This window comes from Anabrus simplex, chromosome 10 (assembly GCF_040414725.1).
Source record: "Anabrus simplex isolate iqAnaSimp1 chromosome 10, ASM4041472v1, whole genome shotgun sequence".
Lineage (NCBI taxonomy): Eukaryota > Metazoa > Arthropoda > Insecta > Orthoptera > Tettigoniidae > Anabrus > Anabrus simplex.
This window is the reverse complement of record NC_090274.1, coordinates 45,541,706-45,568,395: the sequence shown is the minus strand read 5'-3', so window position 1 is coordinate 45,568,395 and position 26,690 is coordinate 45,541,706. Positions and strand designations below refer to the sequence as shown.

General features: G+C 41.8%; 1 protein-coding gene across 3 annotated transcripts in view; it reads left to right on the top strand.

Moving 5' to 3' along the window:
- Asap (ArfGAP domain of ASAP) overlaps positions 1–26,690 on the top strand; it is a 244,735-nt gene that overhangs the window by 91,178 nt on the left and 126,867 nt on the right. For all 3 annotated transcript variants that reach the window (XM_067154304.2, XM_067154302.2, XM_067154305.2), the window contains exon 2: positions 15,998–16,146. In XM_067154304.2, the coding sequence (XP_067010405.2) occupies positions 15,998–16,146 (149 nt within the window). The remainder of the gene's footprint in view (positions 1–15,997; positions 16,147–26,690) is intronic.

Sequence of the window (26,690 nt, the reverse complement as noted above, 5' to 3'; positions counted from 1 at the left end):
CTACCTTTCGTGATATCAGACACGATGTAATATCTGTCCAAGTTTATATTGTATTGCAATAAACGTTTAATTAAATATAACGGACATGTTGTAGATAAGAGAGAGTATATGTGATGAAATTTCTCCTTAGCGAAGAGAGCTGTGTAAGAACCAAGAGGTAAATTGAACTGGTACAATGATGCAGATATAGAGAAAGGCGTCACTAATAAGTAGGGGTGCAATATTTCTTGGTGTTAACGATATTATTAGAAAATGTACTTCTGGTAATAATTGTACGCCATGAACCTACTACGCTGGCGTAATAGGGGAAGAGGTGATACTCCCACGTGGCGCGTCATAACCGGCTTGCCGGTGGCTTGAACGAAATAAAATAGCTGTCGCGGACCAGTCACACAACCCCCGGGACGCAGATGAAGAATACACCCAAGGTATCTCCTGCCTGTCGTGAGAGGCGACTAAAAGGGACGACCAAGGGATGATTGAATTAGAACCATGAGACTACTTGTGATCAGTATCATCACGCGAGGAACACCATGGGTCGCCTTTACTTGCGAATAGTACACCTATGTTAGGTACACACTAGGTTTGTGATTAGTATTAGCAGAGGGTGAATCAGTGTGGGTTTTACAGTACGCGTGATTAGTACCACTATATGCAGAACACCACGGGCTTACGTTGCCTGTGATTATTACCACTATATGAGCGACACCGTGGGTCTGCCTTGCCTGTGATTAGTACACCTATATGAGGAACACCATGGGTTTGTGTTGCCTATGAGTGGCGGCGTAATGTGAGAAACACCATAGGTCTGTGCGTATTACATTACCCGTGAGTAGTACCACATTGTGTGGAATACCGTGAGTCTTCGTTACTTCGCTACATGAGGAACACCATAATTCTACTTTACTAGCGACAAGCACCATTATGAGGGGCCGTTGACCTGGATTTTGGACCCCTTTAGACGGTAAGCATCATCGATTCAGGATTGTGCTTTGGAAGCAGTCCCTTGATCAGTAATCCACTGATTGTTTTAAGTTCACACTCATTTTAAGTGTATCTTTTTTTATAATTCTAGCCAGTGGATTAATTTTGGAATTATTTTTAACTTTCGATATTGAGAGTTTGATCCGGTGATTATTTTAAATTCATATTCATCCATTCATTCATCATCATCACGTTTTGCATTCTGGTCAGTGGATGAGTTTTGAACTTATAATTGTTGTTAAATTTCATCTCATTTCGTACCATTAGGGGCCGATGACCTAGACGTTAGGCCCCTTTAAACAATAATCATCATCATCATCATCATCATCAGTAATTGTACGTCCTCAGGCACCATGTGCAGGTATTTTGATTTAACGTTGCGGGCGTGTCTTTTTACACACATGGGCGACATATGGTCGAATTTTAATTAATTTTTGTCAGTCAGTAATTTCGTTACCAAATTGATGAGCAGAGGTCTTTTATATGGCGACATCGTACGACATGGAATGTCTAATTGATTTTTCTCCGCCCTTCAAAAATACGACTACCTCTGCCGGGTTTGAATCCGCTCTCTTGAGATCCGGAGGTCGCCACTCTATCAATGATCCACAGATTTGTTTTCAGCCTACGTCACCGTAGTTCGAATTCCAGTCCATGCAAGTGAAATTTCACGTCCTGGTGGATTTAATTCCACTTAAAAGTGTAATCACGCACAATTGCAAACCAGAATTTGTTCACGTTTAACCCTTTTTTATTTATTTTATTTATTTCATCTAGCCAGAAAAGCTGCTTCTCTTCCCCAGTACTGGATGACGTCACGACAAGCGCATGACGTACTTGGCCTGTTGTTCGTTGAAGTGTTAATCACTAGTGATTGAAAATCTCTATTCAGACAGTCAGCCCGCCAGCTGTCTCCCTTGCTTCTTTGTATCGATTCGTATAAACTCTTGTATGCCGCCAGCTATTTAAAATCTTGATAATTTTATAATAACTTGCTCTACCTTTCCAATAGTCTTGAATTCTCTCCCTTTTATCTTCCTGCACTTTATTTCTACATTGGATAGTGCCTTCGCTTTTCTCTTCTCCCACTTTCCTAAGCTATGATGAATGCCGGTAGCATTGTCTGTATTCTAGTTTTGTTTATGCCCATTCCAATTCTACAGCGTATATCTTCATTCATGGCTCATTGTCTTGTATTAAAATATAAGGGGCAGTCGAATGAAAACCGAACACCCGCTAAAACGTCACCCAGCCAGCACATGTAGTCACCGAATCATCGTACCAACAGTCATATAATATTGACACCTTGACAATGAACATTTATGTTTATATTAGACGTTACTGTATAGGCTCAGTAACCTCCCAACATGTTTAACAGCTACATCAACCATGAAAACACCAAAATAGACTGTCTTAGAACTCCTAATGTATTTTATAAATGGTATTTTTAAGTGTACCAGAATATTAGCAATATGTCTTTGTAATTTTATCGAGCCTCCGTGGCTCAGGTGACAGCGCACCGGCCTCTCACCGCTGGGTTCCGTGGTTCAAATCCCGGTCACTCCATGTGAGTTTGTGCTGGACAAAGCGGAGATGGGATAGGTTTTCCTCCGGGTACTCTAGTTTTCCCCATCATCGTTCATTCCAGCAACACTCCAATATAATTTCATTTCATATGTCATTCATTAATAATTGCTCCAGAGGAGTGCGACATGCTTCGGCAGCAGGCACAATTCCTATCCTCGCCGCTGGATGGGGACTTCATTCATTCATTCATTCCATTCCTGACCCGGTCGAATGACTGAAAACAGGCTGCGGATTTTCATTTCATTTTCTTTGTAATTTTATCGATAACCCAGTGAACAGGCTCAAAAATGAGTTTCCCCCTGTGGGTGGGGGACGCAGATGAAGAATACACCCACGATATCCCCTTGTCTGTCGCAAGACGCCACTAATAGGAGCTCACAGGCTCTCGGCTCTGGAGCGTGGGTTGGTGACCACGGGGCCCTTAACTGATTCCTTGCATTGCTTCGACTTACTTGTGCCAGGCTCCTCACCTTCATCTATCCTCCCTTGGTTAACTCTTGTTCTTGTGTGTGACATACCATGGGTATGTGATTATTACCACTGTAGGAGGAACACCATGGCTCTGCTTTACCAGTGACTAGTACCATTATGAGGAACCGGTGACCTGGATTTTAAGCCTCTTTAAATAAGTTTCATCCCGGTAATTAAGGCATTGTAAATTAGATCCACTGATCGTTTCACGATAATTTTTTCATTATCATTCGTTTTTGATTGTAGTCAGTGGATACATTTTGAGTTTTCATTTTCATTTCGTTCACCTCGTATCGTTAGGGGCCGTTGACCTAGCTGTTAGGCCCCTTTATAAAACAGACAGCATCTTCATCAAAAAGGGGTTGAAACTTTTTGAATAACATCTTAATATATTGTTATATGTGTTGAATGGGAGGATTATTAACGAAGTTTCCTTGTTGTAAAGTAAAGCCCTGAATATGGTTTTCCGTGGTTTCCTATTTACACACCAGGCAAATGCTGGGGCTGTACCTCATTTAAGGCCACGACCGCTCTTGCCACTCCTAGCCCTTTCCTGTACCATTGTCGCCATAAAATCTGTGTCGGCGCAACGTAAGCCAATTGTTAAAAAAAATGCACAATAAGCCTATGAACAGAGATACCTTTGAACTGTGAACGAATGTATGCAAGCCATCACCTTAGCTAAGGCTGCAAGAGCGAGGTTCGAATCTCGGGCTGTCTAGTACTGTGGATATACTATGGGCACATGCCCATTCATTCCCAGAGAATAGAATTGCATTTGGCCCTGAAAGGCCCGGTTGTATCGGATGTGACGCAGCGCCATTATTGTGAAATCGCGATTCATTCGACAAGAGGACTGCTGATAAAACGGCTGAATCATTAGCCGCATTGTGTAATATCAATTGAGAGAATGCTCCCCGACTGAGTTGGCTGCGCTCACGTAGCTGGGAACTTCCTTTTGGGAGATGGTTGGTTCGAACCCTACTGTCAACAGCTTTGTATCTGGTGTTTTTCATTGTTTCCCCATTTCCACGCTGGACAAATGTTGGGATTGTACCTTAAAGCCATGGCCGCTATCTTCCCACTCCTATCCCTATTTCAGCCCATCGTCGCCATAAGACCCTCTGTGTGGATGAGACATAAAACAGATACGAAAAACATCGTGTAAGAAGTTAACGTGGAGGTTGGGAACATCACTGTGATTTGCTCCACGCTAGCCAGAGAAGTCTGCCGAGGTAGACCATGCCATACATAATAAGGGCCAAAGTGTGAAATATGTACATACAAATGTAATGAATATCAGTGAAATATGTAATAATATTAATGCATGAACTTTACAAAAAAAATGTTCGTATATTCCCTTTATTATTACTTATTGTTATGATATGAGACAATAGCATTGTTTTTAAAACCTTCATATTTTATGACAAAGTCATCATTGTTGCTTTAGAAGATTTACGAAATAATCTTGTCATTGCAGGTAGATCTTTAAAAAAAAATAGGTCCAGCCGCCACAGTTATTGCTTTCTTAGTACCATAATGCCGCCATGTTTAAGATCAAATTCTCTGATTCGAGAGTACAAGAAGATTGAAATGAACCCTCAATTGTATTAAGGGTCTCTCCCGGACGGTATGATTTAAACCCTACAGTGTGCACCAGGAAATCACTCGTCAGTGGACGAATCAACTACGATGTCACAGTCAAATGAAAAGGAAGCGTGGTATAGTTATTCCGTAGTGGGGCTCTCAGTACAGTTGCAAATACTGCTACAGTCCGTAAGTTCGTGGACTGACGCCTACAATGTAGGCAACACAGTGTACATATTCGTACTACAGTTAGTTCGTGGACTAGCGCCTGTTGTGTAGGCAACACAGTGTATACTTGCGTACTGCAGGTAGTTCGTGGACTTGCGCCTGTGGTGCAGGCAACACAGCGTACAGTTGTGTACTACTGTCGATCATATTCCCGCTCTCAAGATAACGAGGCTCAAGTCACGTGATCCATATTTACGTATGCTGTCACATTGGTTGTTGAGAGTTTTCACCCTTTAGAAGAATGGAGAAGTCGCTGGAAAGTTGCCACAGATAGTTCTCTACCCAACATCTTTTCTGGTGAACATCTTCCTTGTGGACATCATCTACCGCGTAAGCTTTGGACCACTCTTAATCGGGTGAGAACAAATCATGGACTATGCAGGGATGACCTTTATAAGTGGAAATATATTTCATCACCAGAGTGCGACTGTCGTGCCTCTCGGCAGGCGATCCCCCATATTGTGAGTGGAGGTGTACGACGTTCCTACACAGGTAGTCCGAGTGACTTTTTGGAACCAAGAGAGGAAGCCATGCAGTGGATCACCAAACTGAGCATTCTACTATAACTAAATTTTACTCCCAAGAAACATGTTTCTTATCTGTGTATATTTGTAAATATTGTGTGCTTGTGTATATATATGTACCTCAGTTGTTTCCATACGCCAATAATAATAATGCACATTTTATATAGTCTATTGCTTCATAATTTTGACAGTATAAGGGTCTCTCCCGGACGGTAAGATTAAAACTCTACAGTGTGCACCAGGAAATCACTCTGTCAGTGGACGAATCAACTACGATGTCACAGTCAAATGAAAAGGAAGCGTGGTATAGTTATTCCGTAATGGGTCTCTCAGTACAGTTGCAAATACTGCTACAGTCCGTAAGTTCGTGGACTGACGCCTACAATGTAGGCAACACAATGTACACTTACGTACTGCAGTTAGTTCGTGGACTTGCGCCTGTAGTGCAGGCAACACAGCGTACAGTTATGTACTACTGTCGATCAGTTCTTGGGCTGGCGCGTACAGTTCAGGCAAAACCTAGTCTTTCAATGTGACTTTCGCGATTCATTCCCGTCGTGGTGATACTGCCAATTTCATCTCACACGTTTCGCTAGGGGATTTTTTTTTTACTACGTATAATTAAAGTGAGTGTGAAAAGAATAGATCAAAACAGTTGAATATTTAGGGCTAGTTGTACAATTGAGTAAAATAAACAATATTTGCTTTGGAGAGAATAAAAAGTTTCGAATTTAACATATTCCATGTTTGTTTCTTAGTTAACCGACTTTTTAGCTTAAGATGGGATGTCCAGATTTTACGGGACATAAATTAAAAGTTGACAGGAATAGACATTTTATATAAAAATTCGTTATTACTATATATAGTTATTTTTATTGCCGATTTAAATTAATATTGTGTTAAAATGAATATGTTACAATATAATAGCATGAATACTTGGTTTATGCTTCAACTAGATTGCCATCGTACCTTTTTGTTAAAGTCTATACTAAAAGGAACATCAAAATACATTTAACCATTTAAGGGCGTAATAATTGTTTTAACATAATACTTTCCCTCCCATTACTAATTTAGTAAATATGTTATTATTACATGTAAATATGACATTTGAATGTTTTTGTTTAATTGTTTTATGTGTTTTTCACATTAATGTTACACAAAATCAGATCGGCCACCATGATAGGTTAAAAAACTACTTTTATACAACGTGCAAAATAAATTCTTGCTATGCTGTTCTAATTGCAGAAATGGAAACTCAGCTTTAATTTCGCCATTAAAAAACACTTTAATTTTGAAATTTTGTGTAAAACCATCAAGTAACTGGTTACGCTAACTACACTTATACACGCCACAAGCAATAGGCAATGCACAGAGAGACCAGAAATGACGAACTGCATTCATGTGAAAACATTACATACTACCAACAAATAAGTTCAAAATTCGTGTCTTGTTCAGTTTATTTTCATCAAGGGGTATATTTTCTTTACACTTTGGGTATGACCACAGTTGTTCTCCACTTCGTTGTGTTACACGTTACTTAAAAACATGCTGTTTCAAAATATACGGGACCATTAATAAATAAAGGGACAATTTGCGTTCCGTATGTATTTTGTTGGGACAACGGGACTCTTAAGGGAAATAAAGGATGATCCCATAAAGTACAGAGGGGCCGATGGCCTTAGATGTTAGGCCCTTTTAAACAATAAGCATCATCATCATCATAAAATACGGGACGTCTGGTCATCGTAGCTTAGGACCATCCCCTTCTACTCCAAAAGAAGGTCTAGCTACGTTGTTGACCTGTATTACATATTTTGTCCAAATATACTTCCATACAGCAACAGCTCAATAAACTGCATGAAGTTTTTGTGTATAATATTCACGTTACTGGTACTGTATTAATTTGTGACGTCATCTGTGATATTATATGCGACATTGGACTGCATTCCAACTGCTGTCCACAGTGCTTTCGAGAGAGGCTATGATCCAAGCTATGGCAGAGCCGGAAATTGAATTTAGACCAATCGAACGGGATACTAATGTGTAACCTCGTCATTATTGCTTCGTGTTCTAATATTTTATAAATACTGTACTAAACATTTGCATGCTATATTTGGAGTGGATTTTATTTGTGGCCTTCTAATTTCCGATCTGCCATTTAAAAATAATTGCACTCAATAATTTATAATCGAATTCACGTGCAGTTTGTTGGCTGCTCTCTGATGTTCCCATAGATATTACCTTCCGCCTGCTCTTGTGCGCGGTCTGCAAGTCAATTAAGCGTTGGGCTAAACAATTACCAGTCTCTTTGAGAGCAGGTGAACTGGGAGGTGGCGTCATTCGGGCTGACTGACAGCCATCAAATTGAATTCTCCGTCACTGGTAGTCGAGTGGAAAACAGCCAAGTTTCCTTGGAAGCAATCTGTGTGTCAGATGTGCCTTATTGTTCGTATCGCTCAAGCCAGCTGAGTTCAACTTGGCAGATTCGATCCTGGCTCAGTCCGGTGTTATTTGAAGCTGCTCATTACACGTCAGCCTCGTGTGGGAAGATTTACTTGCACGTAAAAGATCTCCTGCGAGACTAAATTCCGGCACCTCGGCGTCTCTGAAAACCGTAAAAAATTAGTCAGTGGGACGTAAAACGAATAATCTTCTTATTGTCCTTCTTCTTCCCACCGAGCTCGGTAGCTACAGTCGCTTAAGTGCAGCCAGTATACAGCATTCGGGAGATAGTGGGATGGAACCCCACTGTCAGCAGCCCTGAAGATGCTTTTTCGTGGTTTCCCATTTTCACACCAGTCATATGCTGGGGCTGTACCTTATGGCCACGGCCGCTCTCTTCCCACGCCTAGCCCTTTCCTGTCCTATCGTCGCCATAAGACCTATCTGTGTCGGTGCGACGTAAAGAAACTTGTAATATATATAATTCTTGTTCCTTATGCCCATTCAAAGACCAGTTTTTAACTTGTTCGGCGGCCTGATGGTTTTCGCCTTCTTATCCTCCCAAAATCCCTTCATGAATGCACTGTGTTGCATCGTGCGTTCCATGAGCCACTTCCTACCAGTTTATTTTTAGGTCTCTCTACGAATCTGTGCTTGCCTATTATTGTACTAAAGGCTCCACGATCTTCTGTGATGTCGTCCTTAATATTCATTTCTTGGAGATCCGCCTAAGTTTCCTCTAGCCAGTTTATTTTGACCTTTGAGTTGATTACGTTAAATAATCTTTTGGTGAGCCTGTCGCCGTCTATTCTATAAATGTGACCATAGAATTTCAGGCGTCTCTTACGTACGACATCAGTGAACCCGTCATTTAATGCGTAGAGGTCCGCTGGTCCGGTCCCGCGGTGTAGCGGGCAACACGTCCGCCTGTCAACCGGCGGCCCCGGGTTCGATTCCCGGCCGGATCAGGGTTTTTTAATTGTAATGATTAATTCCCCTGGTCTGGAAACTGGGTGTTTGTGTCGTCCTTAATATTCCTTTCCTCACATTCAACACATCATACATAATACAGTAGGGGCAAAAGATCTACATAGGTCCACGCCCCGAACAAATAGCATTAAAAATAAGAGGTTCTCCGGTTAATGCATATTCCATTTCTCTCGTGGCACCATAAATTTTCCTTTCTTGCATTTAAATTCCTATAATTTTTGAGTGACCTCCAAGGGATATGGTTTCTGAGGCGTATAAAGCCCTCCGGCAAAGAAAAAAAACCCTAATTGGCAGGGTGCGAAATCAGAAAAGAAAACGGTGGGGGGGGGGAGGGGAGAAGGATCGTAGGGGTTAACTACTAGTGTTTATTTCAGGCATTCCCCGGCTAGGGAGGGGTTAATTATTTCCCTGTAAGTAAATAACCCCCTCTCACAGGAAAATGTACATTTTAGATTTTTTTTTACTTGAATTCTGTTGTTATAACAAACATGATAATTATTGGAAAATTGTTCACTGTAGGCAATTACATTTTGTCCGTTATGCCTGTTGCCCACGGTAAAATTTTCTGTCAAATTTATTGTACAATAATTTAATTTTATAAAATTTCTGTTGCTCACGGTCAAATTCAAGTTTTATAAAACCTTTGATAAAACTTTTCATAAAATAGGACATGTTCTATTCTGTAAAATTAATTTTACGAAACGAACCAATCAGCGAAGCTGACATCACGGTGATGCTGGCGCTACGTCGTGAGAAGATTGTGAAGCTCGATTGTAAACAAACACTTCTTTCTAAAATGGCAGGATCCGGGTGAGCTAAGGAGGCTGTTAGTCTTTTACTGACGAATAGCAGAAATATCCTTGTTTGTACGAAGTTAAAACGCCACTTTACCACAACAGAAATGCAAGAAGAGAGGCAGAAAACACAATCAGCGAATTCCTATATGAATACTAGTCTTCTAACCTCAACTAATTTTCGACCAAGGACCTTCTTCTCTTCTTTTGATCCAATCCCGGGTCCAGCATTTCCTGGCATTTCTTTTCTTCCTTTTTACCACTGTAAAACAGCTAAAGCAGCAACTTTTGCTTTGTTTGTTGGAGCCATACTCTCAAACATTGTAAGTTGAACAGCTGATTCTTGGTTTAAACGTTTAGCGATAGATGGCAGCACATATCGTAGTTCAGAAGTAAGTTCATAGATGGTCATCCTGATGTAATGGCAGTGTAAACAGACTCTCCTAGGGTTTGAACCCGTTATCTTGGGATCCGGAGGCCGACACTCTACCACTGATCCACAGAGGCAGCTATTCCTATTGTTGTATAGAACGCAGTTTGTTCAGCTGGGATAGGATGTAAAGGAAGGGAGCTGTAAACGTGTATTCGTAACTCTGCTAAAGTCTATATTGGCTTTGGGTGCTTGTTTAAAATGACGTTGACACGGGAATAAAAAAAACAAGAAAAAAGGAGGTTTCAATTGTGGTTCGAACCCCTACGCCTGGACCATTATGCTACAAGAACGCTTCTCTGAATGCTTGCTTTTGTGACTGCTTATAACCAGGTTACCGGTCGTCCCGTTGTTTTGCTAAATGTCCCGATTATTTCCTATGCAGGACGGCAATTGTCCCGTATTACGCCATATTTTGACATATTTTGTATCTTTGAATTGTCCACTTCTGATTAATATCAGCGGCTTTATTTATTTCAAAGAGAACAAAATAATAATAATGTCATTGGCTTTACGTTCCACTAACTACTTTGACGGTTTTCGGAGACGCCGAGGTGCCGGAATTTAGTCTCGCAGGAGTTCTCTTACGTGCCAGTAAATCAACCTACACGAAGCTGACGTATTTGAGCACTTTCAAATACCACCGCGTTGAGCCAGGAAGTTTGGGTCAGAAGGCCAGCGCCTCAACCGTCTGAGCCACTCTGCCCGGCTCTTCGGTTTTTCTCAGGTGTGTGAATCCTTGGGAAACACGAGGTACCATTTTTTTGAAAATGATTCTTTCTTGTTCACGGTATTACGATGAGGATATACCGAATGAATGAAAACCTACAACCTGTTATCCAGTCTCTGACCGGGTCAGGGATGTAATGAATGAACCATATATAGGCTATTATTACAATGGGGTCGCCACTTCCAAGGGGATTATTAATGACTGATAAATGCTATGAACTGATAATGGAGAGTGTTGCTTGAATGAAAGATGACAGGGAAAACCGGACTACCCGGAGAAAAACCTGTCCCGCCTCCGCGCTGTCCAGCACAAATCTCACATGGAGGGACCGGGATTTGAACCACGGTATCCAGCGGTGAGACCGACGCGCTGCCGCCTGAGCCACAAAGGCTCATATACCGAATATGGATCTAAAATTTAAACTCTCGTTACCATGGTGTCGGTTTTCTGTCCACGCGAATTCCTGATAGTCCCCCACCCCAGTCCAAAACATCTTACTCTCCTTAATCCTAAGATTGGTGGGTAACATTCACATCTTCCAAGTGTTTCCGTTCTTTGGCCAGCTGTTTCAAGTGGCAACAGGTGGGCTTGCCTACTATTTTGTCTATAAATTGCACTCTAGGTCTTCCTTTGGTCCTTCTACCTTTCATTTTCCCTTCAAACAGTGTGATGCACCAGTCAGATAGACGAAGCAAGTGGCAAACCTTCTTTTGTTCAAGGTTTCAACCAGGCGCGTGTCTCACTTATTCTTTTAAGAATGTTCTCGTTTGTGACTCCATCAGTCCAAGGTATTCTTAGCAGTTGACGCCAACACCACATCTCAAAGGCCTTGAGTTTCAACACTTCAGCTTTTCTCAGGGTCCATGTGTTTGACCCTAGCTTACAAATCTCTATACACAACTTTTAACGAAGTCTTTTCGTACCACCATGCTGATGGTCTTGGATGTTAGTAGAGACTTCTTTTTTTATTTTTAGAAAGCTCCCTTTGCCTGTTCAATCTGGGCGTTTACTTCTCTCGTACATTTTCCATCAGATGTTATCAAACTTTCTAGATATTTGAATTTATTTACTTGATCTAGTTTTCTCCATACATCAGCACGTTGGTAATTTGGTAATTATCCCTTCTACAGGTTTTCTTGGTCTTCCTTTTGTGTAATCTCATGCAGCACCTCTCTATTAGCAGTTCGTTCATGTGATTTAGTGCCTTTTCCATGTCTTCTTAATTTTCAGTTATAAATGTTATATCATATGCAAATCGTATGGTTCTGTACAGTTGCCCATTAACATGCATGCCATGATTGTTGGTAGCTAAACATTCCTTTATGGCGTCTTCTATATAGATGTTAAATAAAAAATAGTGATAATTCATATCCTTGTTTTATGTCCTTTCCAATTCCCAAAACATATACATGTTAAAAATGTGATTATCTTTCCGATAAAGAAATGTGTATTCGCATATAAACTCTAGCGTTTCTCTTTGTGGGTCTGAGACTTGGACTTTGAGAAGGGACGAACAAAGAAGATTGAAATCTTTTAAAACGTGGGTATTGAGAAAAATGGAGAAGATCAACTGGCAAGACAAATTAAGGAATGAAGTAGTATTGGAGAGAGTACGTGAAGAAAGGACGATAATACTGGAGACAATTCAAAAGAGAAAGAAGAATTCGTTAGGTCACAGTTTACGAAGGAAATGTTTATTAACACAGGTATTGGAAGGAAAAGTTCCAGGGAGAAGGTTGAGAGGAAGAAAGAGGCATTAGATGATGGACACTGCGAAAATTAATGGAAGATACTGGAAGACTAAAAGGATGGCAAAACCTGCTGATAGGCAGAGAACCGATGATGATGATGATGATGATGATGATAACTGATATTTGAGAATTGAAACGCCAAAATCTCCGTAACTAAGGCCCTTTCAATGGAATTTCCAAACATATATTGATTTTGATTCTATGCAGATCAACCTTGCGAAAACTGGACCTGATTGATATCCGCTGCACTATAGACTCCTTTTGTTGAACAAGATAGCTGCGATCTGTAGACGTTATAGTATTGACAATCTCATCAAGCTGTGTGTCGTCGTTCTTGTTAAAGAGATTGCTTTATGTCTTTCTGTTAACGAGCTCTGGTAATGGGAATGATGAAAGCAGGGTATCGATCTCCAGTTCTCTGCAGTCAGCAGGTTCAACAGCACCATAGAGACTCGGTGACGTAATGCAGCAGCTCATAAAGTCAATTTTATCACCCTTTCTGTTCATTAATTAGAGCATGGTACCAATAATATTACAGTCGATGCGACTGTTCAACGTCCTCAACAGAACGAGGATACTTCAATTAGTTTTGTTTGGTATGTGCTGGTAGGTGAGAGAGTTTTCATAATTTGTACCTGTGTCTAAATCGCCTCACCTTCGAATAAGTTACGGCATCAACAGATTCTGCAACCCGCTGTAACATAAAATATCGTGAAGTTAACCTCCTCGGAAGGAATTTGATGAACGGTCAACGGTATAAATAAATAAATAAAAATAAATAAATAAATAGATAAATAAATAAATAAATCGTGAGCTATATAAACACCAAGAAAATCTCATAGATGCCATCAGAAGAAGGCGACTGGCTTTTTACGGACACCTATCTAGAATGGACTCAAATAGGTTATCCCATAGGATCTTCAAGGCTCCTAACAAGGGCAAAGCTACTGGATTCGTGTGGATGAAGCAAGTGGAGAAGGACCTTTCGGACTCCATATAAATCAAAACGACATAGCTGATCGGAGTAACTATCACACAACTCTTAAAACTAAGTCCTTTGTAACATCCCTCACAGAAGTTACCCGCAGACCAAAAAACGAGACCAGGAAATGGTCTGAGGAACATAAGATTGAATTTAGCCAGAAAATGAAGGACTACTGGGCCATCAGGAAAGCTCGAGGTACCAACAAGAAAACAGCTGCCCAACCAACCGCTAAGAACAACAATTGTGGCAAACAACGACGATGACATCAAGAAACAGCTAAGACACAAGCACCGTGGTCCATAGATGGCCCTAACGAAATAAAAAATAAATAAATAAATAAATAAATAATCTGCATTTAGGACTATCGCCCAGAGGGCAAATTTCCAAAGGTATCCTCCTCTCACACTTAGGAATAGTCCCAATAGATTTAACATCCTTGATTCTTGGAGAAGAGAATGACTTCAAAATGCTCCAGCGCATGGAAGATATGGAGATCCACTCTTCAAGTGGGGACTGCAATCCTCACCAGCATGTGACTGCAGCGCGCCATGGCAGGGCATTCAACGTGTTAGGGAAGAAATCAGAAAGAGTGCTTACGGAGGAGAGTATGAGGAATTCCTAATGGCAACCCAGAATTCCATCAGATTCGTCCAAGAACTAGATGTTTGTTTATAATATAGTGATGAATGTATTTATGTTTCTCAGCATGTATCCAAAACACATACGCTAAATAAATAAGTAGTAGTTTCTTAAATAATTTCTTTGGAAATGAATCGAACATTCCCTTGATAATGTATTCCGTTCCCTAATACCCCTTTTAAAAATATTTGCCTCAATTTATCCTCTTGAATTCCAATTTTCTCGTCAACTTTACTACTTTTAAAGCTCCATTCAAGCGTGTTCGTCTCTTACATCGTTCCACGTCATCTCTTCACTGACAGCTCGGAACATACCGCTTAGTCGAGCAGCTCGTCTCCTTACGGAAGTTTTCCAAGCGCAGAATTTACAGCATTTTCGTAACACTACTTTTTTGTCGGAAATCACCCAGAGAAAATCGTGCTGCTTTTCTTTGGATCTTTTCCAGTCATCCTGGCGAGGTACGCATACACAAGGACCTTACTCTTATTTGGGTTTACCAGTGACTTATAACCCCTCTCCTTTTGTTTGTCCAGCCTTTGTCCCGTTTCTACATGGAGTCGTGTATTAAGTGAGCGTAGCGAGTTTTTACGACCGGATGCTCTTGTTGACGTCAACTTCATCTGATGAGTTGATGAGATGAAATGATTTTGAGTGTGTGTCAAATCTAGTGCTGGCTTATAAGCTACTCCTGTCGAATAGCCCAAGACGTCTGCAGTAGAACAGTCTGTATTGTACCGGCAGTGCAAGAAAGTGAAAACATTTGCGCAGTGCCACATACAATACAGCCCAGCACTTCGCCGTTACAAGTGAAACCTGTGGACTTGGAGTATCGGCTGTAGATGACGAGATGACGAAGCAGTCGCTGAGAATCTCTCGCAGACCATCTCTGACGATCTACAGCAATAATTCATTTCTGTCGGAAAGGCGTATTTTAAGAGAGAAACCTCGCGGCCGTGCGTGCCTTTTCTTTTTCAATTCCGTAGAAGTTGTCATGTGCTGTGACGTCCCTGCAAGTGATTCCCGACAGTTGCTACAGAGAATTTATAATAGTGTTGTTAATCTCTGGTCTTGATTATCTTTTCCCAAGCTACAAGTCTTCCACCATGCAACAGATACCTTTGGAATAGTTTCTCTTGCTCCCTAAAGGAGAATTCTTCAGGCCATTTTTCGCCAGTTCTTCAGATTCTTTATCCCATACACCCAGTCTTGAACTTGCTTCTTTCTTGAACCGGTCAGATCCTCCTTCACTGCCGGTACCCGTGGAGTGGTACATTTCAAAGTAATTTTACTCAATGTTCTTACGTGAGCCATTCCATGAAAAGGTGCTTCCTCATAGAAAGTAAGAGCTTTTCAAATGTATAGTACAGCTCTGCATTTGTCCCTAAGTGATATTGGTGATAGCTGGTCTGCCTTGAAATAGACCTGAAGTGACTTTACAGAAGTAAGAAACTGTTTCCATGCATTTCACCTGATATTCCAGGGCTTCTTTCGCTAACGCATTAAAACATATAAAAAATGAATGCAGTGTTTGATTATTCTGTACTTGGTATCGAGAAATGCAGTATTATTATTACCGACATACAAGCCACAACTACATCTTTCCCAATCCTACCCCTAATTAACTATACGGCAAATAGTAGTTCATACAGCACTGACGTCATATTATTTGAATAGCTGTGTCCTTTTGTCTTTCGACAATTTTTCCATGCTTTTTTTTTTTCTGATTATGTTTTTTCTTTCGTTTCCTCTGATATTGAAAAACAGTGTTTGATTGATCAAGTGAAATATTTGGTTATAATAGGAAAACATCTGATTTTCGAGATAACTGTAATGATGGTTGGTTTTTATGTTGCAGCGCACGTTGATAACGAGATGTACTTGTCACGATCCCTGGAGAAGCTGGGCGGTACAGCTCTCAACAAGGACCAGGAGCCTGACATTGGGGCTGCTTTCATCAAGTTTGCCGTCGTTACCAAAGAGTTGTCGGCGCTCATGAAGACTTTGGTAAGTACTCTGTTGTTTGTGAGTTTGAGGGTTAGAAATTGTTTCATGACGCAGAGGTCGTTCATTTGCTATGGTTACCGTGTTATATCTTCCGAACATGTGGCAGCACGTTAAGTCCTTGAAAAATACCTGTCTGACACACTACTGAATATGCCTCGGGGCGTTGGTGGATGTTTCCGAATTGGGGCCGAATTCATAGACAGCGCTTGTACATAAGTGCCCCTTATAAGCTAGGTTTCATTTCATGTTACCTACTTAAGTGTTCCACTTATTCCTTTAACCCTTTACTGCATACTGTTGCCCTCAGGCAACAAACAACTTTTCACCTGTATAAATGGACAAATATTGTATTTTACGGCACATCTTCAACTGTACAATCAATTAAACACATATCCCAGTGATGCCTTGTTTTTTTTTTTTTTTTTTTTTTTACATAACATAAGACAAAACAGCCCTACAACCGAAGGTACTCCTTCCACCCCGTCAACATCCACGCGAACCAACCACCGTTTATTTTACGTGGGCCCTCCCCATCACATTACCACAGGCTTCAGGAGTACCTCTGGCTCAACCTCAAAGACATTACCGACCTACGGTTCTGCAAGCTGTACTTGCGCCTTGCAGTACGTACGTAGGTAGTAATGTTCGGTCTTTGAATGTTAAAAGCTTAGCGTAAAATCGTGAAAATTCGTATATATATTCAACTATGGCAATCCACATCACATATGAGTGTTAAGCTATTAGCCCCAGTTAAGAATTGCCGGTACATCTAATACACTGAACGTATGTTGAACATTAAAGCTTGAAATTTTCTTCACCAAACGAAAACAAAAAATTATTCATGCAGTAAAGGGTTAAGCGGATCTGTAACTCACTTATGTTGTTTGGTTGCAAGATGGAGGAAAATGCTTTTGCTGAATATGTTCCATTTCACACACAGAATGCTTTGCGTGCCACCCAGAAGGTATTTGAGAGACATAGAAAATCCTGTAGAAATGTATTGTGACCAACAATTTAAAAGAAAGTCCTCCTTTAGTGAAGTAACAGTTATAAATATTCTTGTTCCCTTGCCTGACAGAGCGAACATAACCTCCCTATCTCACCATTAATGAAAATATTCATTGCTTTGAGATGTTATGCCACCTCGTCATTTCAGGTGAGAATTATTATAATTTGGCTTAATTGGAAACATGCTAGAAGTTGATAAGTTACCAAGACGTAGGCACAGAGAATAGTAAACAACAATATTGGCTTACCGGGAAAATGAACTGTCATTCTGATAACTAAATAAGTAAAGACGGTCCTCTAACCTCAACAGTTGTAACAAATGGCGTACAGTGTATTTCGATATACAAAACGCATTGATCATTCCGCTACTCAGCAGCCAGAACTATACGATCCAGGAAGGATGAGTGTAATATACAGCGTGCCAGATCTTCAGTAAATACTTATTGTATAAATGTGTGTGCTCTTTACTAAGTGTCGTCTATGAAATGTAAACTCATATTAGTGAAGACTTACTATAAGTGGCCCCTTATTACTTAAGGGTTGTCCGCCTCCGCAGCGTAACGGTTAGTGTTATTAGCTGCCGTCCTCGGGGGTCTGGGTTCGATTCCCGGTACTGCCAGAAATTTTAGAATGGCAGGAGGGCTGGTATGTGATTAAAATGGTATATGCAGTTCACCTCCATTGGAGCTCTGCCTGAAAAGAGCTGCACCACCTCAGGATGAGGACACGAGGTTACTTTACTTTTACTTAAGGCTTTCAGTTATGTATAGGTGCTGTCTATGAATTCGGCCCGTAAGACCTCTGTTTGACCACCAGTGACATGTCGACAGCCCGCGGGAGCTGCAGCTGGCCGTGCCTTGCGTTCATTCCAGTGTAGCGGCGGGAAGCGCCCTAAGCTACTATACCTTCTCAACTATAGTTAACGACGTGTGCTACCGGCCGTGCTCCAACATGGATGGAAGTTCAGCAGCGTGAAAATTGCAGTTCTCCGTGGCAAAAATTCTTGTTAGTGTTATGTGGAGCTAAGGGAAGTGAACGCTGATAGATTGCCGGCGTTTACAATTGCGATAAATGCCAAATAATGTCACAGTAAGTGCATTTGACATGTAAAGGTCAATGAAGTTTAATACTTTGTTTTACCCCGCGTAAAAATGCGTAATTGAGTACAAAATGCGAATTGTAGGCCTATATGTTTCCGTGAAATTACATTTTTGTGGGGTATTCTCGAGTGTAAGAAGAAAATAGCCTGATAAGCGTGTGCGCTGTCTGTATTATAGATCAATAATAATAATAATAATAATAATAATAATAATAATAATAATAATAATAATAATAATAATAATAATAATAATATTTGTTTTACGTCCCACTAACTACTTTTTAAGGTCTTCGGAGACGCCGAGGTGCCGGAATGTAGTCCCGCGGGAGTTCTTTTACGTGCCAGTAAATCTACCGACACGGGGCTGTCGTATTTGAGCACCTTCAAATACCACCGGACTGAGCCAGGATCGAACCTGCCAAGTTGGGGTTAGAAAGCCAGCGCCTTAACCGTCTGAGCCACTCAGCCCGGCGGATTATAGATCAAATTGACTTCAAATCAGAAGGCTGACACAAGTTCTGACTTATCTTCAGGTTGTTTATTCACCTCTGCATGCATTTCTCTGCTTCTATTAATAGTACACGAGTGCAGGTTGTTATCTGAAGTTCTGAACGCAGTTAGCAAGTTCTACCCTTGGTGGTGGAGATTTCCACATGATTGTAATATTTTGGCTGCTTCAGGATAAAATCACCATTGAACAACGTCCATCATAATACGCCAGAAAAGAGATGTGGCTGTAATTATAGAGAAACAACTTAGGGAGCGGATAAGCTTTATTTCGTAAATTGCAGGGGTGTCGGTAGGTACAAATAAATTATTGTGAACATAGGAACCAAGGGTCCATGGTGGTTTCGGCTGTCTACCTCCCAGACGATATGTGGGGCCACATTGAAAACCTGGTGCATGAAACCCCAGTTCAGAATGAGGAGGAGGACCTAGTTGCGCGGATCATTCAGGCTGTACATCGTCAATGAATTAATCACCACCGATCTGCTTTCAGGTCAGTCGCCTGGGTGACAGATTCCATATGTGTTGTTTACCTAGTCTTTTTTAAATAACTGCAAATAATTTGGAAATGTACTGAACGTCTCCTTTGGTAAATTATTCCAATACCTAATTACTCTTCCTATAAACGAATATTTTCCCCGATTTGTCCTTGAATTCCAGCTTTATATTATGATATTTCCTACTTTTAAAAACACCACTCAAACTTATTCGTCTACTGATGTCATTCCACGCCATCTCTCCACTGACAGTTCGGAACATACCACTTAGTCGAGCAGCTCCTCTCCTTCCTCCCAAGTCTTCCCAGCCCAAACTTTGCAACATTTTCGTAACGCTGCTCTTTTCGTCGGAAATCACCCAGAACAAATCGAGCTACTTTTCTTGGGACTTTTTCCAGTTCTTGAATCAAGTAATCTTGGTGAGGATCCCACACACTGGAACCATACTCTAGTTGGGGTCTTACCAGAGACTTATATACCCTCTCATTTACTTCCTTACTACAACCCCTAAACACCCTCATAACCATGTGCAGAGATCTGTACCCTTTATTCACAATCCCATTTATGTGATTACCCCAATGAAGATATGTTTCTTATATTAACACCTAGATACTTACAATGATCCCCAAAAGGAACTTTCACCCCGTCAACTCGGTAATTAAAACTGATTTAACCCCGTTTATCATCAAACCATTGCCTACTGTCCATCTTACAACATTGCCGAGGTCTTCTTGCCTTCGTGTCCGTGAAGCACCGGGAATTTTCCAAATAAAACACGATTCAGTATTGCGTCGATGTGAATTATGCCACCAGCTTGAAGGGAGAATTTTCGAACTTCCGCTCTGAGGTGCTGAACGTTTGTCCATTTTTATTGTGTGCAGATAAAATGTAAACCTATAGCAAACGGTGCGGCACGTTTACGCTTGAGTGCATGGGAGGTTGGTATGCATGTAAAAAGCATTCAACATTTTGTTCGTCATGTCAACTGTATGCCAGTTTTTATGAGAAATGGGTGATATTTTCACCACCTGAAACATTACACATAACAAAGAATTGCGTGTTGAAGAAACTCTTACCTGAGTCAACATTTTCTCATAGAATTCACCAGCACCATAGGTTTTACCTTCCTGCCTCTTCTTGTGTTCCTCCCTTGTGCACCTTTAAGATCTTCGGGTTAATCGTGGTTGTTTTTTCTTCTTACGAGAGCCAGACCGTCGACTGGCATATTTTCTCTTTTGGTTTCTTGGTGTAACTAATTTGATATATTTTGGAAGTCCTTCATTTCTTAGAGCCATTTTTGGTTTCCATCTTAAATTTTTCAGGGTGGTCCAAGAAACGGGTATACTCGATCTTTTGGATAACACGAGGACCTCTTTTTGGATATTTTCCGCATATCGATGCATGATGGGTTTCATTGGTATTTTGTGCAAATTATCGGCAACATCTTGAAAGAAATGCTGTTGAAGCCAGTTTCCTATATACAGGTACAACTTTGAGTATCATTGATGCTGAAACCTGAACAGACATACCTTTATGGGTTCACGAGTCAGTACTAAAAGAGAGAGGGGATGCAGTGTTTGAAATGCCTGTGCAGGGTCATTTAAATATGACCGTAATTTTCTCAGAAATGGTCGCAACGGTACGAAATAAACTTTTTTCGAATAGAGGAAGCTTCAGGATGATCCTTTGTGCAGAATTAGAAAAATTCGAAAATTCCATTTTCACCAAAAATGTCGCAAGGTCCCTTAAAGTCTCTGACAGCACCGCTCCGGAATCGAACCTAGTTGTGATATTCCATTCGAGAGATGGTGGGTTCGAATCCTACCGTCGGTAGACCTGTTACTGGTTTTCAGTGGTTTCCCCGTTTTCACCTTAATTAAGGTCACGACCACTTCCTTCCCACTCTTTGCCCTTTCCCATCCTTACGTTGCCGAAAACCTCCAATGTGTTAGTGCGACTTTAAACCACTAGTAAAAATAATAATGAATCGAACTCAGGCCGTCGAGAACGGCAGGTTACGGCGCTAACCGGCGCGGATACACAGTCGTAAGAAAATTCAAGTGCCTAATTCCGCCTTTTATGTTCCAAGCCCAGGAGTCAAACGAAGTGTGAGACAAAACTTTAAAGCGTACGGACATAATTTTTAATTTTATTAAATTAGAAGGCCTGTCCCATGTTGGGCCAGCCCCGCAGTCTAGGGGTAGCGAACTTGCCGGGTTCAGTTCCCGTGTGGGTCAGCGATTTCAGCCTACGTGAGAAGTTGAGAACAGTTTAGGAGCTATTATTTCACGATAAGATAGCGGTTCTGGTCTGGAAAGCCAATAAAAACGGCCGAGAGGATAAGATTCGTAGGTTGACCGCTAGTCGCCTTTTTCTTCTAAATTTTTTATAATTTTTCAAAATCTGTTGTTAATTTTTCGTGATCTTTTTCTGATTTGCATTATATATTATTGTACTATATTTTGTAATGTCTGTTGTAATTGGCGTGCAACTCTGTTGCAGACGTGTCATAAATAAATAATATGCAGGCTTTCCGCGGGGTTTGTTCGTGCTTTGCTGATTTTGTTGTTGAACATCAAACTGATTTTCTCATTTCGTATTCCGATTGACCGATCTGAAGATTTGTCTATCTATTTGATATTTAGTTTCTTGAGTGAAATCTTGGAAGGAGAGGTCGGCTCATAGAAGCAGTGTTTCGCGAAATTCCTCTTTGATGATGTACTGAATGGTACAGCTCTTCACCAACACGAATTACAAGTTTTCTTATTTTTACCTGGTAAATCCTTGTGTGATCCAGTGGAGCGTGCAACAAGTGAAGCAGCGCCCAATTAAGAAGCCGGATCCTTTCCCTCCGAGGTTAGCGAGATAAAACGCACATCCAGATATACTAATTACAGTGCCGTGAAGTTCTCAAGAACGGAAATTGGTTCTAAGCGAAATTAATCTTGTTCGCACACTTTGCTCCCTTTTTTTTCGCTCTAAAAGCTTGTTAAAATTAATTTATCGAAACAATTTTACAAGATTGTCTTTCTCAGCAAATTTCCGTTTAATCTCGTTACTGCATGTGGTAGGAAATGTATGATGTCTGTCTCTTAGCCCAGAAAAGCTAGAGAGGAAATTCACTGTGTGTAGCTACCATTATACAGGATGGTAAAAATAAAACTGGCCTGGAAAATATTTATAAGACTGACCTAGAATTGTTAACGAACAGGAAAACTGGTTATCACAGGAAATGCTGGAAACCGTGATGTTAATGCACCAGTCGGTTGCTGTCACATGTTTGCATGTGCGCATCTCCCGAGTACGTCGCTGTGTGAGTGAGAGGAGTAGACGTGTTTAGTGACCAATTGAATGTAACACAAATTAGTGCTCTGGATAAAACAGCGCGTGTTCATTGTAGAGTGTTTTGCGAAGCACGATTCGTGGAAAACCTGTGCGGAACTGTTTGCGCAAGAGTTCAAGACTGGAAGTGTTTTGGCAAAACCTCCACCGAAGTCTGCAATACAAAACTTGGTGGCAAAATGGCATGAAATGCGCTCTGTAGCGAATAAAATCCGTAACTGTCCGAAAATAGTTCGAACACCAGAAAACATTGCTCAAATGTAGGAAAGTCTGGAACGAAGTCCGACAAAATCTGAAACGCGGTTACGTGAACGATGTTGATCCACGAAATATCACTGTAATATTTGTCACAAACGAAAGGTAATCATTGATTTACTCAAATAAAGTCTCAAATCCCAGGTTGATTATGAAATCCGTCGTTACTAACAAGAAATATGTATACGTATTTACTGACTGTAAATAGGAGTCCATGGTGTTGCATTCCGCTGCTCGCGCCATCGTTTTTTTTCTTGAGGTCCAGGGCTGGCACCAACTAGCTCTCTTTCTAGCGAATGGGAGTGCGGGTATTTTGTTCAAAATAGCATGATCCCTGGACCAATAAATCGTTTAATGAATCAGTTAATGCACATGAAGTGACGACAGCCCATCAAATTACATCGAATGAGAAAAATCCAATAAAACGACACCAAAGAACTTCAGTGAGCAAAGACATCACAGACGACAGTTTTGGACGAACAAAACACTCACGGAAGCGCTGCGACGTAGCAGAAATAGTTGTTGTAAGGCAGTAAAGTATGTATCCTCTAAAATAAAATATTTCGTATTATTTCTTAATCAACCTGGGATCTGAGACTTTATTTGAGTAAAAGCAATTACTATCTCCCATTTGTGACAAATATTATAGTGATATTTCGTGGATCACATTCGTTCACATAACCTCTGAACGCCGTGGCAATTAAGAGAACGTCGCGTCGAAACATTATCAGAAAGGAGCTGCATCTGTATCCTTCCAAATGTACTGCTGTGCTTGCGTGCGGGGCCCGTGGTGTAGTGGTAGCGTGCCTGCCTCTTACCCGGAGGCCCCGGGTACGATTCCCGTCAAGGTCAGGGATTTTTACCTGGACGTGAGGGGTGGTTCGATGTGCACTCAGCCTACGTGATTATAATTGAGGAGTTATCTGACGGTGAGATAGCGGCCCCGGTGTAGGAAGCCAAGAATAACGGCCGAGAGGATTCGTCGTGCTGACCACATGACACGTCGTAATCTGCAGGCCTTCGGGATGAGCAGTGGTCGCTTGGTAGGCCAAGGCCCTTCAAGGGTTGTAGTGCCATGGGGGTGGGGCTTGCGTTAAAGCGTTCAGACGAACCTTCGCTTGTGGAGTTCTGCCGGTGGTTTCTGAGTGAAATGGAGTCAGGACTTATGAATCCTCACTTTTTCATGTCTTCAGATGAGGCCATTTTCAGCAATTTGTGTAGTAGGAAGCGTCAGTGCCTTTGCTGGCGGGACCTAGTGTTTACAGTGCGCTATGTCTTCTGGTATAGGCTATATCAAATTTGTTACTTTCATTGACCTGTCACAGTCTCATCCTTGGCTTTGACAATATGAAACTGACTGAGGTATGAGTGATGCTAGTAATATCATTGCTTATGCAGCCAATCCCTGCTACGAATGGTGTGAAAATATCGCAGATAGGGTCGGTTGGTGCATGCATTTCAGTGGGCTTGGCAGACTGATATGTAATAGCAACGGTTGGCTCGGTGAGGAAAGCAACGGGAAACTACCTCACTCCTTATTTCCCTAGTACGCCTCTTCAGTGATGCTTAGGCTATTTATGACGGCTGTTGGTGGAGCTGCAGAGGATCAAACCAGCCTTCGGGCTGAATACCCAACATACATACATACATACAGGAAGGGTCAATCCCGCGTCAGTCCTATTGTAAATATTTTTCGTTTTGGTACCGCATAAAATGGGAAGTCCTTTGAAACTACACTTGCAATTTACACTGTGTCTCTGAGCTACATGGTATCAATATTTTGAACGGATTATCAGGCTTTATGCCTTTGCTGGCGGGACCTAGTGTTTACAGTGCACTATGTCGTCTTCGTTTCGTTACTTTCCTTGGCTTTGACAATATGAAAGTGACTGAGGTACGGGCGATGCTAGTAACGCCATTCCTTATGCAGCCAGTCCCCGCTATAAATGGTGTGAAAATGTTGCTCTTAGGGTCGGATGATGCCTGCATTTCAGTGCGCTTGGCGGACTGATATGTAATAGCAACTTCTGGCTCGGTGAGGAAAGCAACGGTAAACTACATCACTCTTCATTTCCCTAGTACGCCTCTTCAGTGATGCCTAGGCCATCAATGACAGCTGATTGCGGAGCTGTTGAGGATCCAACCAGCCTTAGGGCTGAGGACCGACCATACTTATCAGACTTTGACATTTAAAATAAGTGTACGGAATTGATAATCACAATATCGGTGGTTTAGTGTATGTTTTGTGTACTTCAGTACAGCTTTTAAATGAAATTCAAGTAATTTGTGCTGTGTTGTAATTGCATCTATTGTAAAGGGAAATTAAATAAGGCAAGTCGGGCAAACAAGTCACTACTTGAGCAAGGCCAGTATTCTGGCGAGGACTGCTTTTGTTATGTGGGACAGAGTGAAGAAACGAAACTACTGTGTTCCAACAAAAAAGAAAATCTCCCTGAACTTAGTCCTCATATTGCGCTCGTCAACTCTCGTCTGACTATCGGCGACATAGAATTGGCGTACCACTTTTCTCTGCGAGTGGAGTATTCGCATATCGAATGTGCTACTACTAAATGTTTTCATTCCTCCCCTAAAGGGGGAGCTGGGTCTCCTAGACGGTGACTCCGTTTCTCATGCCAGGAGATTTGTATCGGAGAAGGAGATGTGTGATGAACGTGAGAGGGTTGGCGGCCGTGGCCTATAGTAGGACCTGTCCCGGCATTCTCCTTAGTGCATGAGAATGGAAAACCACGGAAAACCATTCTCAGGACAGCCGGTGGCGGGGACCCGCTCCTCTCCGTCTCCCAAATATAGAGGCGTAGAGGCGTGGCCACCCCTCCTCTGCTCGGTTGGCCGGTCGGAGTGCAGAGCTGTCGGACCACGGACCAGCCCCCCACTCTCCATTCTGCGACCTATGGAATGTAAAATCAAATCAATCAAAAGAGTTATTTCATTCCCACTCCTCGAACTAGTAGCTCTTTGGCTATAGGTAAGGGAGAAAGTTCTTAGAAAAAAAAATTGAAGGTGGTGGTATGTCTTGTACATACCAGGATAAGGAAGAAAAATATTGAACTGGCGCAGGGAAACCGCGACAACAAGCCGGCACCCAGGGAGGGCCCGCAAAGCACTCCGCACAAGCAAACCCCGACAAGTACCAGAAGGAGAAGGAACTGGACATTTATTTGTATTCAGGGATCTCGGGCGCGCATCACAGAAAGAAGAGCTACATAGAATTGCATGAATATATTACATTTATTGTGACGGTAGAAAGTGTGGGAGCGGGAGGAAATTGGAGTGTTGCATGAGAAGGTAGTATAGGGTGGTGGTCATATTGGTAACGGAAGTGGCGAAGAGACGTAGGAGGTCCAAGATCTGGAGAGGAGGTTAGTGGAAATTTGGTTGCGGAGCGGGTAGGTTGACGGTGTGCGGCGGTGGGGTGGGTGGCGGGGCGGATGAAGAGCTAGGAGAAGGGCTACGAGGGGGGAGGGGGGGATTGTCGGTTCGAGGTGGGGAGCGAGAAGGCTCCACTGGATATGTCCGCCTACGGAAACGGACGCCGGTAGCAATGAGATGCTCGACATCGGCAGCTGAAGTAAGTTGGAGGCGGATCATGAAAGTCGGGCCATCAGTGTTAAAGGTGCGAAACGCCCGACGAGCTGGAACACCTGCCAGTTGCAATTCGTGAAGGAGATCCCGTTCGAGAACAGCATGGTCAATCCCATGGATGACGCAGCTCGGGGATTGATTCAGTTGACTAACTGGAGTGGAGGCGTCTTCATTGTCATGGGAGGGTGGCGGAGCTGCGACGGTGGTATCCTTAAGGGTAGCAGGGGGCAGCT